Source organism: Psammomys obesus, unplaced genomic scaffold (assembly GCF_907164565.1).
Source record: "Psammomys obesus unplaced genomic scaffold, mPsaObe1.curated_primary_1811, whole genome shotgun sequence".
Classification (NCBI taxonomy): Eukaryota; Metazoa; Chordata; class Mammalia; order Rodentia; family Muridae; genus Psammomys; species Psammomys obesus.
Genome location: NW_026593895.1, coordinates 1,103,724 through 1,123,557, shown reverse-complemented (window position 1 = coordinate 1,123,557; position 19,834 = coordinate 1,103,724). Strand labels below are relative to the sequence as shown.

At 48.0% G+C, this 19,834-nt stretch overlaps 1 protein-coding gene and 1 non-coding gene across 2 annotated transcripts in view; one reads left to right on the top strand and one right to left on the bottom strand.

The window, feature by feature from the left end:
- Ruvbl1 (RuvB like AAA ATPase 1) overlaps nucleotides 1-19,834 on the bottom strand; it is a 32,893-nt gene that overhangs the window by 2,578 nt on the left and 10,481 nt on the right. Inside the window, exons 4-9 of the mRNA XM_055617451.1 lie at nucleotides 14,404-14,555; nucleotides 11,605-11,694; nucleotides 10,695-10,844; nucleotides 9,331-9,394; nucleotides 7,918-8,116; nucleotides 2,661-2,763 (exon numbers count right to left, since the gene is read on the bottom strand). Of these exons, the coding sequence (XP_055473426.1) occupies nucleotides 2,661-2,763; nucleotides 7,918-8,116; nucleotides 9,331-9,394; nucleotides 10,695-10,844; nucleotides 11,605-11,694; nucleotides 14,404-14,555 (758 nt within the window). The remainder of the gene's footprint in view (nucleotides 1-2,660; nucleotides 2,764-7,917; nucleotides 8,117-9,330; nucleotides 9,395-10,694; nucleotides 10,845-11,604; nucleotides 11,695-14,403; nucleotides 14,556-19,834) is intronic.
- Nucleotides 1,541-1,648, top strand: LOC129684335 (U6 spliceosomal RNA). Its single transcript, XR_008721308.1, has one exon. It is a non-coding gene; the product is annotated as a U6 spliceosomal RNA (small nuclear RNA).

The following is a 19,834-nucleotide window of genomic DNA, read 5'->3' as shown; positions in this document are numbered from 1 at the left end:
TTCTGGAACCCCAAGAGGGGCTTGGGAGGCAGAGCATGTTCTCAGCATGCAGAGGGTCCTAGGTTACATCCCCAGTGCTGCCAACTCCAGAGAGACACAAACGCTCAAGGCCAGCGCCTGGCTCAGGGGAGGGCCAGGCCAGCATCACTCTGCTGTGCTTGAACTGTGGCTTGGCATCCTTCCATAATGCCAGGGATATCTGCTCTTACTGTCTCTAGAATAGGCCAGAGCAATCATGGGAGTGCTTACCTCAGCTGCTTGGAAACAGGCAGCTCATGAATGAGAACTTTAATCATTTAATAACCTGCAGGGATGTTTATGAGGTATTGGCACTAGTGGCACCCTACAAACATTTTATGTTGAGCTTTTCTGTGTAAAAGCTGCCCTGGCTCCACAAAAAGCCGAGGAGCCCCTGAAGCCACCAAGGCCAAAGCACTGGAGAAGCCTGGGAAGTGGCCTGAGTGGGCCGGTCAGTCACAGCACCAGTATGAGGGTAGGCAGAGCACTCCAGGGCAGCTTTGCCTGGAGCTCCAAGGTGAGATCTTCTGGACAGGGCCCTAGCTCCATCACTTAGTTTTGAGCTGCAAACCCTACTTATCATAAAGCTATTGTCAAAGAACCGAGAGGCTGACTATGAAGCTGCTGAGGATAATGATGTCCTTTTACTGTCACTAGCTCACAGAAGTCAAGTGATAATTTTGCAAAGCAGAAAGTCTCTTTTGCTACCATCTCAATGGAATCTGAATGACAATGTCCCAAAACTAAAGGTAGGTCTCTCAATTACCAGAGACAGTGCTGTTCTAGTTTTCTCCTGTTGTTGATAAAACCTGACCAAAGGGACTTGGGAGAGGAAAGGTTATTTTTATCTCATAGGTCACGGCCCATCATCCAGGGAAAGCCAGGGCAGACACTCAAGTGGAAACCTGGAGGCAGGGACTGCAGAGAGATTCGGGGTAATGCTGTTTCCTGGTGGCTCCCAGGCTCATGCTCGGTTACTTTCTTAAACAGCCCAGGTCCACACAGGAATGCCTAGGAATGGCACTGCCCACAGTGGGCTGGGCCAGCCTACATCAACTAGTAATCAAGAAAATGCCTCACAGAGATGCCCATAGGCCACTTTATGAAGACTATTTTCCAACTGAGGTTCTCTCTTCCCCAGGTGTCACATGGACAACCAAGATCAGCTACTAAGGTGCCTGGTTGCTTAGCAAAGGGAAGCCACAGAGGAGGGAGTGTCACTTCTTGGCAGGACTCAAGCTTTGAGCTCAATGGCAAGTGCTTCCTGGTCTATAGGGTGGTTTTGCTTCTGCTCCTGCTCATTGGCCATCCTGGTCCAGAAAATAATGGACAATCTCAAGACATGGGGTCAGGGGGAGGAAGTTAGGACACTGGGATGTGCCTCCGAAGGAGGTAAGAGAACACCAAGCCTTTTCTGTCTTTCTTTGCTTCCAGGCCATCATGAGGTAAGTAAGCAGCCTCCTCTGTTATTTGTCCCCTCCCTGATATACTATACAGTTATAGGCTTAAAAAACAGGGTTAAGTGCTCGCTTCGGCAGCACATATACTAAAAATTGGAACGATACAGAGAAGATTAGCATGGCCCCTGCACAAGGATGACACACAAATTCATGAAGCGTTCCATATTAAAAAAAAAAAAAAAAAAAAAGAACAGGGTCAAATGACAAACTAAAGCCACTGAAACCATGTCCAAAACAAGCCTAACTACATTATCCTCACCTAACTTGATTATCTCAGGTATTGTCACAGTAACTGAAAGAAACTAACACAAGGGCCATGGAGATGATCCTTGTCCTAAAGAAGGTGTACGAGTGGCACCATGAACTCTAAGAGCTGGTCTCAACCATGCCAGATTTGCTGGTATCTTACCATGAACCCCCGAGTACCATCCTAAGAGCACACAGTGTTCAGGGTGTGTCCAGAAGAGCCTCACCCACCTAAAGACTCAGGTACCCTGCTCTGTCTCAGCCACCAAGCAGCATTATAACCTGAGACAACTGTTTAAGCTAAGCTCACTATTCTCATCTGTCTAGGTCTCGGTCTGTCTGTTTAAAAGTCTAGCCTAGCCTCTGACTTCCTACGTGGCTGAGGAGGATCCTCCCACCTACATTTCTCAAGTGCTGGGAAAGTACAGCGAGTTTCACTGAGCCCAGTTTAAGTGGTGCTGGGGACCAAAGCCATGCCTGCAGGACAATCAGTCTGCAACAAGCTACAGCCTAGAATGGCTGTGTTTGCTTGTTTGTCTCCTTTTGGGACTGGATCTTACCATGCCTGAAACTTGTGATCCTCCCGCCTCTGCCTCCTGAGCGCTGGGACTGCAGGTGTTCATTGCCACATCCGGCAACTACAACATACTTACATGCCCCTTTCTCCAGGCTGATGGCATCCGTTAGGCTGATGGTTTACATTCAGTCCATGTTTTATTGTCCCCTCCCCCAACCCTTCCCTCAAGCTCATTAGGAGTTATATGGGCCTGACCCACAGGGAACTTAGGCTCTAACTCATCCAAGAATGTCCACTCACAATGGCCCATCTTTCAGAGCCTCAATTGTGAGCAAAAGCCAGGCCTATGCTAGCCAAGTGACCAGAGGTGGGTAGAAAGAGGAGAAGGAAGAAGGGGGTGGGGAGGCTTCAGGGCTTACCTGTTTCATCTCCTGCGGAGTATACAGCATGGTCCTAATGATCATCACCCGGTCTAGCAGGTCCAATGGGATGCCATGTGGAGAGGTGATGTCCTCAGTGCCCCTGCAAGGGCCAAAATCATTCCCATCACCCAAGGTCCTCTTAGATCCTAGCCAACAGACACTTGGGTGGAGGCACTCACAGCACAGGTGGGCAGGCAGCACCCCTGAACATCAGGGCCAGGGGACCCAGGACAACAGCTTCATCATCCCAGAAATGCAAAGTTTGAGAAGAAATACACCAAAACCTAAATCAAACAAACCCATCTACTTGCCAAATCTTCAATGAGTGTTTTATAATTCTACACCAATGTGTGCATTTTTCCGTTCTGTCTGTTGCTTCAGTCTTAATAACCATACTTAACTTTTACTTGACAGCACATATTCATGAATTATCTCCTCTGAAACTATCACTGTGCTTGAACAGCCCAGGGATCTGGTGAGCAGATGACTATGCCAGCCTGCACAGCTACATGAGTGACCTGGTCTCAATACCACAGCCGGCACCGAGCATTTCAATTCCTAAATATTTGCTGCTTTCATGATGTAGACAAGGAGAACACCTTGATTGAGTTGCATTTCCTTGGTTACTAATGAGGGACAAATGTTTTCTCTTACAGTCACTCTTTTCTTCCTGAGAATTGTCCAATTATATCCTTTGTTGTTCTCTTCAACCTTAGCCAAGCCCTAGTCAATAGCCAGGAGAGGAAGCCTGCCAACCTGCCAGGCCTGTGCCAGCCGCCTGATGGGACACATGCTAGGCAGACACTGGTGCCTTATAGCCAGCCCAGCCACAGCAACAAAAGCTTAGTAACTGTGGGTCTCTGCATCAGGCCATCCTAACACAGGTGGCCATCAGCCTCCCTAACAGCCTGAGCAAGGACTCTGCTCAGCAGCAGCTGCAAGGGGAAGGAGCGCTGAACTGGGAATGGAGCAGAAACACATCTTATCACAAACTTGTTAAAAAATGTATTTCGGTTAATACTGAGCTTCCAGGTAGACATTCTGGGGTGGAACCCACAGGCCCAACGCTGCTTGAGCTCAGGTGCAGTGCCTCTGCAGGAGTAACACACTGGGCCTCTAGAAACAGAGCTTACCCTTGAGCGGATAACCACACTTTTTAACACTCCTCCACCTGAGACTCCGGGCTCAGCACCATGTCACTGCTGACTTCTGTCAGAGGCTACCCTATGCACTGTGGGATGCTGTGTGACACCCACAGCATTGAGTCATGAAAATAAAAATGTCTCCAGATATGGACAGATGTTCATAGGTAGAATGGGACCTGACTGAGGATGACTGCCTACTGCTACTCTCTGCAATCCATGACAGGGACAAAGGTGACACGCTTTTCTGACAACTGAAAATGTGGTAAACATATGAGCAACTTCCTGACCTACACTTGACTTTGGACCAGCGGACGCAATGAGACAAAAGGACAGCCATGTGATTTGCTGCCAATGCAACCTGATAAGAACGGTCATGTGGGGCTGGGCAGAGGCTCAGCAACTAAGAACTTACTGCTCTTCCAGAGGACCCGGGTGTAGTTCCCAGCACCACATTAGTTTCTCAACATCTCAACATCAACCACCCAACATCTTCTGACCTCCAAAGCACCTACACACACATACACAGTGCACACAAGAGCATGCACACTCACACAATAAGTAACAAATGGTTCTATGACAGCTGGACATTTCTCTCTATGTCTGTGATCAACCCTTCTTTGAGTATGCACAAAATAAACCCCAAAATATTTATGAACCAAGAGCTGAACTGTAAACTCTTGGGAGTAAACAAAGGCAAGTGTCAGTGGTCTCAGGTTAAACAGTGTTTCTATGTAAGAGCAAAGCACAAAGACAGGCTGTGGACGGGATAAACTGGAATTTGGTACTGAGGGCAGGGTGATGAAAACCAAGGCCTTGTACATACAAGCTAAGTCCTCTATTTACTGAGCTCAACTCCTACCCTAAAAATTACAATTTTGAGTAAAAATTTAAAACCTGTGTCAAAAGACTGTCAAACAATTGATAAGAGTACCCAGGGAATGATGGAAAACACTCAGGTACATTAATATAATGTTCAAACATTATTGATCTATACAATAAATGCCCTTCATCCAAAGAACAGAAAGAATGTTTACCGCTCAAGGGTAAAGACAAACAACCTAAATGAAAACCCAGCACATCTGTAATCCTAAAACTTGGGAAGCAGGAAGATTAGAAGGTTAAGGTCATCTCTGGCTACACAGCATAAGTTTAAGGCCATGTTGAGATACACAAGACTCTGTTGCAAAAAGCAGACAAACTAATAGGCACAGGGCATAAGCAAACATTTTCCCAAAGATTTATAAGTGACTAGAAAAACACAAAATGTTCAAGCTCCCACCACCCAACAGGAACCACAAATCAAACCAGTGTGCTGCATGCACCACCCATTGGTGTCTCTAATTGGAAAGACAGATATTGGGGAGTGCTGGAAGAACGGGGACATGGAACTATGCCCAATGCTGGTGGGGCATAAAGGGGTGGTGATTTGGGAACAGTCACCACTGTTGAAAGGCTGAGCAGTTACTACATAATCCAGCACCTCAACTCCTAGAGACACACCCCAAAGAAGTCTCAACTACATTCATACGAGATGTGCTACACAGATGCTCACAGCAGCATTACGCATCATAGCTCAAAGAACTGCTGCCCCCTGCTGAAGATGGACAGGTGACATGTGCCACCAAATGGTCCACACTGTGGAATACAGTTCTACCATGAAGTGTAAAAAGCAACACAAATGAACCTTGAGAACCTAGAGGCTGGGTTGTATGGGCCATTTATATAAAAAGGCACATCTATGGAGACAGTGAATATACTAGAACAACTGAGTGCTTCCATTGTGCATCAGCTACATGTCTATCAGTACAGTGTTTTAAGCACCATTCTGGACATCTGTCACAGGTCACACTGAAAGGAGACTACTGGTCCTGACACTTTGGTACAACAAGGTAAATAACCTTTAAGATTTCCTACTGACATTCCTTAACCCAAGAAGACAAGGATCCATGGTAAATGGAACCTCCCACAGGCAGAACTGGTCAGTGCTAGCCACTCTCATCTAATAGCTGAAGTTCTTGGACCCCACGGGAAAGGATTCCCCAAGACAGCAAAGCAGTGAGCTCATCCTCCGCCAGCATTCCCAGGTAGACAGCTTCCTTATGTACAGGCCATGCCCTAGAAAACCTATGACAAGGCCACATGACCTGCTATGCTCCCACAGGTCACTGAGACTCGGCCATGCATATGATGGTCAGGCAGGGACCAGTACTCCAAGCCCACATAGCCGGGAGACTCTGCATTCAACATTTAATCTGTATAATTTACAAGAAAGACACTGACCATCTACCAGTGGGAGATAACCTCATCTGCCCTCGGGCAGCAGGGTGTCCTGACATCACTTTGTCGGTGGCTTATACAGAGAGCTCTAGAAAGCTGACAAGGAGAAAGCCCTCAACAATGTGACTTCCTTTTGGAGCTTGGGTGTCGGATATAATGCTATGGCACAAGAACTGGACGGCTTCTCCAGGGAGAAGGCTGTGCATAGCTTGTCACGGGCTGCTCACACTGTGCAGATACTCCCAAAATTCTGTCTCTTAGCATCCTAGCCAAACTTGCTGAAAACATGCACTCTGGAGCCCAGTCTTCACCCAAACCCAAGCCACATGCTGAGAGCCCAGGCCCTGCTTGGCTGGGCTAGCAGGAGCAGCAGTATGGTACCCCAAGAGTGGGCTCCCACCATCTCCTGTGCATACCATGACAGGGCATCTTCACTAGCACTCAGCACCAAGCCCACTTTTTAAGAGTTCATACTGCTGGCTAGAGCTTGATTCTCACAAGCAGGCTGAGATCAAGGACTCCTTCCTCCTGAGATACGGTCCTGACAACTGGGCCAAGCAGTGCCAGACTCTGTTGGCACCCGCTGGGCTATGTTAGCTCTGTTGGCAGAGCTCCCAGCAGGGGGCACCATGTGTCCATGCTGAGCCCAGATGAAGCTGTGCAAAAAAGAGCAAGTCTCCAGCAGAGCCACAGATGCCAGGCTTTCTGGGCCAGGGCCCAGATATAGCCCTCCAGACACTACCCAGGTGGCCCTGATCCTCTCCAGCAGCTGGCCTGGACCTGGCACAGCAGCTTCCTTCAAGAAGACAGGGCACACCTGTGATAGTGTTCTTATCCAGATAGCATCACAGGGTGCCAGAACAGCACAATGCTACCATTTCCACTTGAACCACAGACATATCCCAACACAATTGAGGGGAGCTGCTGTTGTAAGGCACTAGTGCTTACTCCAAGCACATTACTCGCCACACTAGTGTGCCCAGGGCCAGCGGCATCAGTGTGGACAATCTTAGTGTAGACTAGGCTTCTCCAGTAAAGCCAGCGACATTCTGTGTGGCGCATCATTGTGGAGAGGTGAGCCATCAGTCTAGGCCTCTAGTTCAGTGCGGCTTTTGTCGTCCTGAATAGTCACGGGACCCTTTTCCAGTGTTCAGGGGCCACTTCCAGGATCACAAAGGCCCCGGGGCACTGTCCCTTGGAACCCTGTGGGCCTGAAAAGAAGCCCTTTACATCCCAGCACTGCAGCAGCCAGCCCTCAATGTCCCACAGGAAACTTCGAGGGCACTACACCGCATATTAGAACCTGACATGAGCCTCAGACAAAAGCTGGTGCATTCTCTACAGCGCAGGCCCAGAGGACTTAGGACAAAATGGAGACTGGAAAGGCCCTCTGCCCCAAATTTGGGGCTGCACTAAAAAAGGGGAGATTGTGTGAACACCCACCACCCTCAGCTTAACTGTACCTCTCAAAAGGGTGTGAGGGAGGAGGGCCAGCAAGGTACTACTGATTCACAGAACGGTCTGGGGTGGGAAGAAGTAGGCCAAGTTATACCATTCAGTTCACTCACCTGAATACCCACCTCTCAGGAGGAGATAGGAAGTTTGCCAGCACATGACATTTCTTTTCATCAAAGACCAGCTCTATGCAACCATCACTTTGCATACTCCACTGCCCTAAAGACCACTGGGAAGACCCTTCTCATCAGAACAACACTGAGACACAACCTTTCTTCTTTTCCCATGTGACTCATGGTGCTGCAGGTATACTGAGCCCAAGGAGGAAACTCACTCAGAAGGAAGGTGGGAAGCCTTGGGGCAGGAGGGGGTCCTACCTGATGACACAGTTGCCTCGGTTGGATGCAAAGATGACAATGGGGGCGATGGAGGATTCCAGGGCTCGGTGCAGGTAGGTAAAGCACTCGATGTCCAGCATGTGGACCTCGTCCACGAAGAGCACTCCAGGAACCAATTCTGCAACGCCCTGGTCAATGTATTTGTTCACCACCTTGTTGATCTCCCCGCGCAGTTTATCTAGATGTGGGATGGCAGGGTCAGCTCCAGCAAACAGCTCCCAAACAGCTCCCACTCTGAGCTCTGCCTTCCACCCAAAGCCACCCTTATAACCTTTCCCCAGCTGTGGGGGCCCAGCAGGCCCTGGCCTGACTCCAACTTCAGTTACATCATCTGAAACAGGAACAAATATACCTAAAGGCCACAGAACTGGCAGATTTTCCTAAAGTTGTTTGGCTAACCCCAAGCAGGTTATACAGAGGAAGTCCATCACCTCCTCACACTTCTCACCCTGCTCATCCTCTCAACCTGAAGATCCAGCTCCCACCAGATCTCGGGGACTAGCAGATTTGGGAACCCAGGATGACAGGAGTTTTCGTATCCAAATTTCCCGGTTTTGTGCTCTGTAAATGACCCAGTCTTGGGGCCTGTATGACAATGCTCAGGTTAAATAGCCTTCAACACGTTAGCTCAGTCCTCTCAGACTGGAAGATGGTTTCAGGCCCCAGAGTTCTATGAGCCAGCACAGGTCACAGCCCAGTCTTGACTAGCACCTGTAGATCTGGTCACAAACAGAACCAGAAGCCCTGCTGGAGTTGCTGCTTCTTACCAGCAATCTACCAGCGAGGATTGCTTGAGAATAAAGAGCAAACTCAGGGCAAAAGACAGTAGCTGCTTCTGGGTGCGCCATACACACCTGTAACCCCACACCGGGAAGGCTGAGGAGTTCAAGGCTATCCTGGACTATAAAGTGAAACACAGTCTCTTCAGCCACACAAAGCAAAGCAAAAACCCAGATACAGCGGCTTTTGGGATCTGGAAAAACCGTCTCAAGCTGTTCCTCTGGCTGAGACCTCCTAGATCACAGAGACTTCAGTGTTTTACTCACATTTTAAGGTAAAAAACTACAGGTCATTAGGGAAAAGACACAAGATGGGAAGAAAAGGGTAGAAAGGCTACACAGGAGCACAGCACAGGACAGGGGAAGAAGGCGGCACCGCCCACCACCATGGTAACAGTTTGCTCCACTTCTCAACCTCCCTAGGACCTCAAAGGGTCAGGGCCAGAGAGCATCCACCGGCTGTCTAAAGAGGACATGGACCACAAGATTGAGCTGTGATCTTAGAGGAGGGAAGACGCCATTCCCACACATACTCTGCTTAGAGCCCCCCAGTTTGGCATCCAGGGCCCTGGCCCTGCTCCAGGCTCTGGGCTGGCAGATCACCAGCTCTTACCTGTGATCTCTGTCTTCTTTGGTTTCATCAACTGACCCATCATAGACAGGATATCTTGCCCACCCTGGGAAAGAGAAGACTCAGTCAGCCATGCTGTCCAAGGAGGCTGCCAAAACTTAATTCCTCTGCTTTCTACAGGTCTCCAATACCAACTCACTTGGAGACATCAACACAAGTCCCCTGGAAAGCTTCAATATGCTTATTTTTCATGTATGTATGTTTTTTGAGACAGGGTTTCTCGGTGTAGCCCTGACCTGGAACTCACTCTGTAGACAAGGCTGGACTTGGACTCAGAAACCTACCTGCCTCTGCCTCCCTAGTACTGGGATTAAGGCTTGTGCCATCATGCCTGGCTCCCTTGATAAGCTTCTAAACACAGGGTAACTTTGATATGCTCCAGACCTGTAGGAATCAAAGTCTTTCCATTGGAAGCATAGTGGGCAGGGTGGCTTCCTCTTCGACCGTATCTTTTAAAATGTGTTATTCCTGGATTAGCCACAAAGAACCACAAACTCTCCCTGGACACAAGCTCTTCTATGACTCAAAGCTTTGGCAGTATATAACATCTTCAAGGAAGGCACTAGGAAGGTGCTGCTCTCTTGCTGCTCAGGCCCCTATACAATTGCTGATGTGGTCCTGATCATCAATCAGCCTAAAGCAAAGGATTCTGAGGTCAGTTTGAAGACAGACCTCTACCTCCTGAAGGCATCTGCTGGTCTACGATCAGTGTCAATTATCTCTTGAGTAAAGCCTCAAGGGATCCATTCTCCACCCTTGCTGAAGAAGAAGTGGCTTAGAGAGGATGAAGACAAGTACAACCTAAAAGGCCACTGGCAAGGAACACGTGCCCTTTGGTTCTTTGAATCATGTTTCTCGAAATGTGTTATGGGATGATGCCCTTTCTACAGCTATCAGTCAAGGTGTAAGTATACACTGTTCCTTCAGAGTTGGGTCCAGCTCAAAGCTAAAGGTGGTGGGGGCCTCCTAAGTAGAGAGAAGGTCACACTTGTGCTAGGCTTTAGGAACCCTGTAAGGGCTCACAGAGCACTTGTGCCCTCCTGTCAGTAACACCCAGAGCATCCAGGCGTGAGCCACTGCTGGAGAGAAGCCAAGGAGGAAGCTAGCTGCTCAGGGAGGGAGGCTTGGCTGAGAGAAGAAATAGCCCAGGAAATCATCTGTGACTGGTGCACTAGAATGGGAACAAAGGCGTCCTGCGTAGCTCATGCCCATGTTAATTGCTGAACATCACAGACAGAAAAGGAGAGCCTGCCTCCAAAGTGGCAGCAAGACCTTGCCAATTCATCCCCAGAGCCTCCAGGCAGAGACAAAAGGCAAGTGTGCTCCCCACAGCGGCACAGCAGTACCTGAGGCCGTGCGTTGGCCACATCCAGGTCATGCAAGGTCACATCCTGTATGATTTCCTTCTTCTTGTGCACATCTCCCTTTGGCAAAGGGACATACTCTTCAGCTTCAAGGTCAAATTCTGTGGCATAGGTGTCACACCTGCCTTGCCTCTGGAGACAGAGAAACATGAGTGTTGTGGGGGTTTTACTGCCCAGTCCTCAAAGGGCAGAGAGTGCAGTGAGATAAGGGCTTGGTTCCCAACTGCAGCCTAACAACAACAGACTCCCGACAATCTCCCAATGTGCCCAACCCCAGTGTGCCACTACCCTCTGCCAAAAGAAGGAAGCTATCGGCAGGTTAGAGATACCCGATACTTTCTTCAGAGTCCCCCCAACACCCGTAACTGTATGCAATTCCTGATAAAGGGCAAATCCAGTAGATTAACTGGAGACAGAGGGAGCTGCTCAGACTCTTTTGTAGTGGGTGATTTACTGCTTGATATCAAGTATTATGCTCATCCATTAAACACTGAGCAACACTGTACAGGACACTGGGAATCAGATACGAAAAGAATGCCAGCTAATGCCGCATTCCTTCCCACATGCATATATCTTGGGAAGAAAATACCAGAGAGATAAAGGAAGATTAAATACACTGCACATTTCAATTTGAAAATGACTAAAGTTGTTTTGGTCTCTCACCCTGTACTCCCCCTCTAAACAGGTCTTAGTATTTCTAACAGACTGTCTGTTTTCATCATGAGAAGGTTAAAGAATGAAGATAAAAAGAAAAGAAACTTTATAATACGCAGAGGGACAACTCTGCCCTTCCCATGGCATGGCACCAGGAAGCACCCACCCTCCTCCAGAACCCGGGTCTTCCAATGACACACAAATCAGGCCTAGTGGTTTATCCCAGGAAGGACATTACCTTCACAGCTCCACTGTTTGCTTCAATGTAAATCACATCTCCAGCCTCTACTCGTTCTTTCTGCAAACTTTCAAAAATACTAGGGTCCAGCTGAAACAAAAAAACCAAGGGTGACTCAGAGTACTGCAAGGCATATTTGACTTTCTGCTATCATGCTGCCAAGTGCCACTTTACACCATATTCAAAGAGACCAGCAAACTGCATAGGGCATCCATCAGTGGGGAGCATGTCAGATTGGGATAAGGGTGAATAGTCCAGGGAGAGGAGGAGGGCAAGTGGGCCCACAAACCAGCCACAGGGTACACTTCAGAGGCTATAAAAAAGCAGTGGTGTGTGTTGGGGGGGGGGGTTATTAAGGGTGGCTCTAGCTGCCTTTATAGCACAAAACCAACAGCCCTACAGTCCCTCTGTATTCGGCTGTCCTATGTTCCTCCCCTCCCATCACGTAGCCCTGGCCTTTCTATCATAGAACTTAGCAGTACCTGCTTACCAGGCTGGTGTTCTGCCAGGCTCAGGATTCTAGAGCCTTGTTTCCTCATCGACTAAGCAGAACCAAACCACAATCACAGATGCACAAAATTAAAAATAAGACATAAACTAGGACCTTCTGGGTTCTGAGAGCTAGTGCTCAGGGCCTGCCTGTGGGCATGAGCAGACTGGAAAGGCACAGGCCTGCTGCTTTTCTGGGCTCCCCAGACCCATGCCCTTGGCTACTGACATTCTAGAACAGCCTCTTTTAGATACATCTCTCTAGGCTAAACTTCAGAGCTCTTACATATGTATTTGTAGTGGGGAAAACTAGAGCTCTATTCTAAACAAAAGTAAAGAATAAAAATCCAGCACTGTGTAGAAGCCAAACAGAAAAAAATATATACTACATGGCTCCATCTCTGTGAAATGTGCCAACAGGTAAACCCAGAGAGATAGCATAAAGTTTAGTGGTTGCCCAGGGCTAAGGGTGGAGCTAAGGGACCATCAGTGGCTTCAGGTTTCTTCTGGAATGATGAAAATCCTCTTCATTTAGACTGTGGGAATGGCTGTGTGACTGTGTACTAAAGTCCCTTAAGAAGCATACTTAAAAGCAATGAACTCTATTTTAAATTTGACCTCAATGGAGCCCCAGGACAGTCAGCACCTCAGCTGCAAAGCTAAGGCTCCACCTCGGTGCTGGGTAGAGACGGGTTGCCAGCGGGCACTGCTGGACAATGAGTGCCAAGTGCATAAGGCAGGCCTGGTGGAAGACTAAAGCAGTACTCCTTGCTCAAATTCAGCCCTACCCTTTACAATAGACCACCCAGCAGGTTGCAGGTTCTTCCTGCCAGTTTCTACATTCGCTCCAATACCCAGAAGTAGGCGCATTTAGAGCCCTCCCCCCTGCCCCGTCCCTTATCTTCCTCAAAGAAACTGTCAGGGTAGCTTTATGGACAAGTCAAATTTAAGTTGCAGGTCTTTTAATAGAAGATATACTTAAGAATACAGGGTGTGTGTGTGTGTGTGTGTGTGTGTGTGTGTGTGTGGCCTTCCTCTCAAGTGTTTTTATACTGGTTAATTTCCCAAATGAACAGGCTCAAGTTGTGGTGACTAAAAAGGAACTGCCTCCCACTAGGAAACCTCATGAGCACAGAATGAAGCCTGAGCACTAGGTTCAACAGAGAGATCTGCCGAGGCAAGCTCATGGGATGAAGAACCCTGTTAGGAAGAAGAGAAATGGCTTTTTGAAGAAGTGACATTTTTATGCTCTCCATAAAACAGTGACCAAGAAACAACCTCACAGAATCACAGAAACAGAAAAATCAGAGTGAAGGCAGAAATTACTCAGTTCATCCAGCAGCTCAGACAAGAAGCTGGGTCCTGAGAGCTCAAATGATGCCTGCGCTTGTACAGCAATCGTCAAGGCAAACAGCACGACGGCTGAGAGAAGAGCCGGCCCTGCCGTGCACCCTGGGTGGGCTACAGCAGGCTGTCTGGCCTCTCTGAGCAGCTGCCCGTTTACCTCCAAGAGAGGGAGCTTTGGTACATGTACACACACATGAACTGACAGTACGTGACCTATACGTTGAAGCTGTCAACCGTAATGCCCAAGCACACACTCAAGGAGGGTGTGATGGCACTGTGTCAGTAACTACTGCAGAGCTGTAACAGACATGAATATCCACCTCTCACTGTGGAGCTAACACTACAACTAGGACTGTGTGAGATAAGCAATTAGCACTCCTAGTTAACACACAGCAGTATAAAAGAAACCAACCCAAGAGTTAAACAAAGCTAAAGATCCCCTTTGACTTTAAAGTCTATGCTCTGATCCCAAGCATCCTGGCCTATGTCCTAAAGGATGATAGGATAATTTTCAAGGGTCAGACACAAAGTTCCACTCAGTACACTGCAGGCCTCAAGCTTTAACTCATAGAAGCCTATCAGGAGCTGCTGTCAGGATCCTGTGCCCACTGAGCTGAATGCTCTACAATCCAGACAGATAGCTCTAGGCTCTGCTTTCTGTGTGCATCAGATAGCTAGGGCCTTGGATAGGGAATATCATAGGGACCATGGGATGGCAGAGGCAGGCTCCTCACTCACCACCAGCTCGTCCTAATGTATATGTGTGGCTTTCTAGGAGGAAGGAAAGTAGCAGCTACAGCCACTGAATCTTCAAGGGCCAGATCCTGCACCATGTCCTGCCCCATCACTTAACGTCTTCATGATGACCTGTGCAACTCCACAGCCACAGTGCACAGAACCCAGCACACCTTCTCCAAGAGCCCCACAGCACTGGGAAGTTAAGGTAAGAGCCCACATACTAACCTTCAGCTGTTTGGTTCCTTTGGCAGTCTTGAGGCCTATGATCACATGGCTGATAGTTTTGCCATACCCACCCATGGGGTTTTCGGTCTCACAGGGAGTGAGCTCGGTCACCTCCCCTTCATAAACCTCCTTGGTCTCCTTTATCCGCAGCCCTGGAATAGATGGCAAATGGGCCATGAGACATAGAACCATTACTCAGATGCCATGTTTTTCTCACACACCTAAACCCCAAAACTCTTAGCCATGAACATCCATGACAAACCAAGTTCAATAACATAAGTGGAAGGATGTTACTGTAGACAGACAAGCAGTAGAAACACAAATGCACACTGGAGGTGCTGTGGAATGTAGAAGAGGGATCTGACTGCTCAACCTTGATTTATTTTGTTTTATTTTAATTATGTTTGTGTATGATTGTTTGTGTGAGGATGTGTTCATGTGAGCACAGGTACCTGCACAGGTTAGAAGAGGGCATTGGAGCCACTAGAATTGGCTTTACAGGCTGCTGTGAGCCATCCTGCATGAGCGCAGGGAACAAAACTCAGGGCTTCTTCAAGGGCAGCACATAACTGAGCCATTCCCCTGGTCCTTGATTTCAACTTAAATATTTTTAATTCTGTGTGTGTGTGTGTGTGTGTGTGTGTGTGTGTGTGTGCATGCATGTGCGTAAGTACAGAAGTGTGTGTGTGGAGATCAGAGGACAAGTGGTCAGTCGTCTCTCTCTTTCCACTGTGTGGATTCCGGGAGTTGCATGAAGGTAATTAGGCATCTACCTTTACTTGAACTACACTACCCACCCTTGGTTGTTGGATCCCTGGAACTCAAGTGGTAAAAGAAAAGGATCAGTTTCTACTTCTGATGACCACGAATCTGCCATGTGTGTACATATGCAAACACCCTCTCAAGCATATACATGCATGCACAGGCAGGCTATCACTTGCTCACTCACACACACACTAAAATGTTAAAAAAATTTAAACAGATCTGCAATTTGCTTCAAAATAATCTTAAAAGGGACTGATGAAGCCTTTATGCCAATCCAACTATCAGCTGAAGCTGGTGACAGAATACTGGATGACTTTTGTACACTGTTCCTGGTGAATTAAAAAGCAAAGCAAACACTACTCCCCCAAGCTCCACCCAGAACGTGAACAGTAGAAAGGCATGTCATACCAAGAACACAGTTGTGAAAAGCTACATCAAGGCCTCTGCTCCGCTGGCGGGAACGTGAATAGCATGGCACGGTCTGCCGCAGCCTAGCACCCTTAGCTACATGATCAGAAGCATGGCAGGCACAGCTAAGTGGCACAAACAATAATAACCAGCACCGCATCACTTAAGCTGTCAGTCTACCAACAGCGGAAGAGAAAATGAAGCTATGGTGCGCTCAGGGACTGCCGACCACCTAGCAGGGGAAAGCTTACAGTTACACGAAACAGTGAAGATGAATCTTACACAGAGAACACTGGGAAAGGCACCATCAGGGCAGAAGAAAATAAATGTGAAGTTCAAAAGCAGGTATGACTTGTCTACAGGGAGAAATCAAAACCACCCCTACTGTGGTGACAAGAAGATACAAAGGGTAGTGTGGGCTTCTGGCAGCAGCATGGTTTTTATAATAGCTGGTCTCAAGAGTCTTGAGAACATGGCTGTTTTGTGTATTCTTTTCTGCACATTAGCACAAAATAACAAAATCAATTTAAAAGGTAAAGTGTAAGTGAACACGGCTGTGGGACCTGCTGAGAGAAGAGCACAGACGCTGCTGAGGACACTGCTCTGCTCCTCTGAAGGCTCTACGGTCATGGTTCTCACCTCCAGACCCACTTTAGGGGCACCACCATCCCTCAGCCCACCTGTGCCCGCACTACCTTCTCCTATGTCAGGGGCTGGGGCAAGCAGCAGCAGTCAAGCTCTGCAGAAGCTCTTCCAGTTAGGCTCGGCAGAGCGCTAAGGTAGGTAGTTAACAATGCCCACTCTTCTTACAGCAGTGGGCACGATGGCTGCTGCTGATCACAGGATGCCAAGCCCCAGCACTCAGCTACCTGCTCTGATATGGAAATGTCACACTGGGAGGGTGTGAACACTCTCTATCATCTCCCCATCTCAAACGTGGCCATTACCTTATCATGGGCTCGGTGCCAGCTTTCTCCCAGACACCTAATCAGGACAGACACTCCAATAGTCCAGTTGAGGAGAACATTGCTCTCCCACCATCCACCTGATAGCCTACAAATGGAGGCTTTGGAACAGCCCCAAGCAGGGGGGCACACTGCCGCTCTTTTTTTTTTTTTTAACCAAATCCTAACTCCTGAGTATTGAGAACAGAATGCTTCAAACAGAATTCATCAGAGGGTTGTGACAACCCAGAAGCTGTCCTTTTGAGTGAGCTTACAACAAACCTTACACATCCCCTGAGAGCAGTTCCCTTGACTACAACCCAAAATTCCTGCAGGAGGGGCAGAGGCTGCCCATCGCTCACTGGTGCCTCTATTTGTTAGCCACTGCTCTGTGCTGACAAGCAGGCAGGGGTGTGGGTGACAGACAATGAGACCTGCTGTTTGCTAGGAGAAAGACCGAGTAGTGCTATCTCTGGCAGAAATGACACAAATGACGGGTTTCATCTGCTGGCTCAGGTTTCTGAACCCATGACAGGGACCTTCATCACATCAAGGAAATAGCACAGACTCCTGGCTTTTCATTTCTGGTTAGTTTACAGTTTCCTCCCCACCCCCTCTGCCAATCTCGCCAGAATTCAAAGGCACAGGGCAGGGGGATGAGCAGGCTTCCTTTCTGAAGACAGTCGATGGCCTGCCCTTTTATTCTGTTCAAAGATGGAGAAACTTCTCTTCACCTTGCTCCCGTCAACAGATGGCAACTCCTCCCCCATCAGAAACTGCAAACCACAGCCAGGTATTAAAGTAATCCATCTATATTTTTCATGGTCCAAAGCAGTAAAGTCATCCAAATGCACACACCTACTTGAGGCTCAGGATTTTTGTTTTCCAAATTTTGTCAATGTCAATAAAAAAAAATTTTTTTAATAAAATTTTTAAATTTAAAACTATTCACATATTTAAAACAAATGTAATAACTTTCTATTTAAATAATTAATGCGTTAAAGAAAACTATAGGTAGTTGGGTATGTGAAAGGCCTACAATCTCAGCACTAGGAAAGCTGAATGAAGCAGGAGGATTGAGGTCAAGGCCAGGAAGGCTACAAATTGAAGCTCAGGCTCAAAAACCAAAGGAAAAAGGAAGAAGGAAAGAAAGAAGGAAGGAAGGAAAAAGGAAGAGATGTGGAAGTACATCACAGGAAAAGGAAAATAATTGGCATGCCTTTTAAAAGAATAAAGTATGATTGGTGAGGGTGCCTGGAGCCAGAGATGCTTGCCAGGCTGTGGGCAAGAAAGGACCCCTTTAGCCCAGCAATTGAGGCAAAATGGCAACACAGCGAGATCTCATCCTAAATATTAAAGGGAACGAGGAAGGAAGATGGGTAAAGGGCACAAAGAAGGGAAGGAAAACACAAAAAAAGAACAAAAACTAAGTGGGGCGTGGTGTCACACGCCTTTAATCCCAGCACTCAGGGAGGCAGAGGCAGGCGGATCTCTGTGAGTTTGAGACCAGCCTGGTCTACAAAGTAAGATACAGGACAGCCAAGGCTACACAGAGAAACCCTGTCTCAACAAAACAAAACAAAAAACAAGAACAACAACTGGTTCTCAGGAAGATTTCCAGTTCTGGAGAGACCATGAGCCACCTCTGCTGCTGTTCCACACAATCTTGAAGTCCAAGGAACACACTATACCCAGCAACAGGGGCTGAAACCAACAAACACACAAAGCGAGCCAGCACAGCACACAGCACGGCTCTACCTGGACAAAGAGCAAAGCTCGAATGCAAAAGGCAGGCCAGGTATGCCCATCAACAAGTGATACAGTCTCAGCTGTCACTCACCAAGGCTTTATCTAGCAGGGAGCAGAGAGGATGCTGGGACATGCAGGTGGCAGCTGTCCTCTGGACATGAGCTGAGGGTGAACTGCATGAGCTTCACTTCACATTCATGCGGAGTTCACTGTGCTGCTTAGAGGACAGCAGCGTATTTCCAGTAAGAAGCATTTACGTAGCTGTGTGTCTACTCACAAAGTGCAGGTGTTGAGAGCATTGGATGCCCCAGAACTGGAGTGACAGGTGGATATGGCTGAGTGCTAGGAACCAAATTCCAGGCCTCTACAAGAACAGCAAGGGTTCCTAACCACTGAGGTGCCTCTGCAGCCCCTATTTTAGTTTTTAAAACTGTAACCCAATGTCTCTGACTTAAAGTGGGAGTCACCCAGGGCCTGGAGTGTAGCCTCATGAGTTCCATCCTAGTACCCCTCCAAAGACCTAAAAATGAACAGTCTCATAGTGCAAGTAGGGACATGGCAAGATGAGGCACCACGACACAACTTTTGTTAAAGCTCTGATCTTCCTCAAGGTCACCTGCTTCTCTCACAAACCAGGAAACTTCAGGGAACATCCACCACATGCCAGACTGAGGGCCAGAAAGGCCTCTTCCTGTATCCCCAGCAGCCTAGAAACACTCCCATGCTCCTTCTCATACGTCTCATCTCAAACTCAAACAGAGCAGAACTTGGAGTCCTCACATGCCCCGTTCTCTGTACCCACAACGGACCCTTCTATAAACCCTAACAACTGTACTGTATACTCCCCCCGAATCAACCACTCCCCACCCCTGCTCCGCTCAGGCCCCAGTGGGTCCCCTTCTTCCATGCCCCAGTGCAGGAGAACTGCAGAGCTGGACTAGAGTCCACAGGCGTCCTACACTTAACTGCTTTGGCGTATGCTCAGGGGTACTGACCCTAGCCTACAGCAACAGACTATTTCAACCTCTGCTTTCCTACCTACCTCTAGTGGTCCAGTAATTTCCTTAATACTTCTCTCACGAAAAAATAAGATAAAAATTTTAAAATAAGAAAGATTACTTCTGAGGGCTGATGAGACGGCTCTGCAGGTAAAGGGGATTTCTGTGCTAGCAGCAACCTGAATTTAATCCTAGGAAGCCATGTAAAGGTAAAGTGAAAACCAACTCCATAAAGTTGTTCTCATGTCCACTCACATGCCACAGCATGTGTCACTACACACGCAGCATGTGCCTCCCCCATAAGAATATTAAATACAACTTTTTAAGAGAAAAAAGCACTTTTAGCCGCATTTACCTTTAATCCCAGCACCCAGGAGGCAGAGGCAGGCAGATCTCTGAGTTCCAGGCCAGCCTGCTCTACAAAGGAAGTTCCAAGAAAGCCAAGGATACACAAAGAAAAATTTTAAATGACTTTCTGGAGCTTGGGAGGTGGCTCCACTTCCTGTGCAACCAGGAAGACCTGAGTCTGGACTTCAGCACCCATGTTAAGAAGCTGAGGGTGTTGGC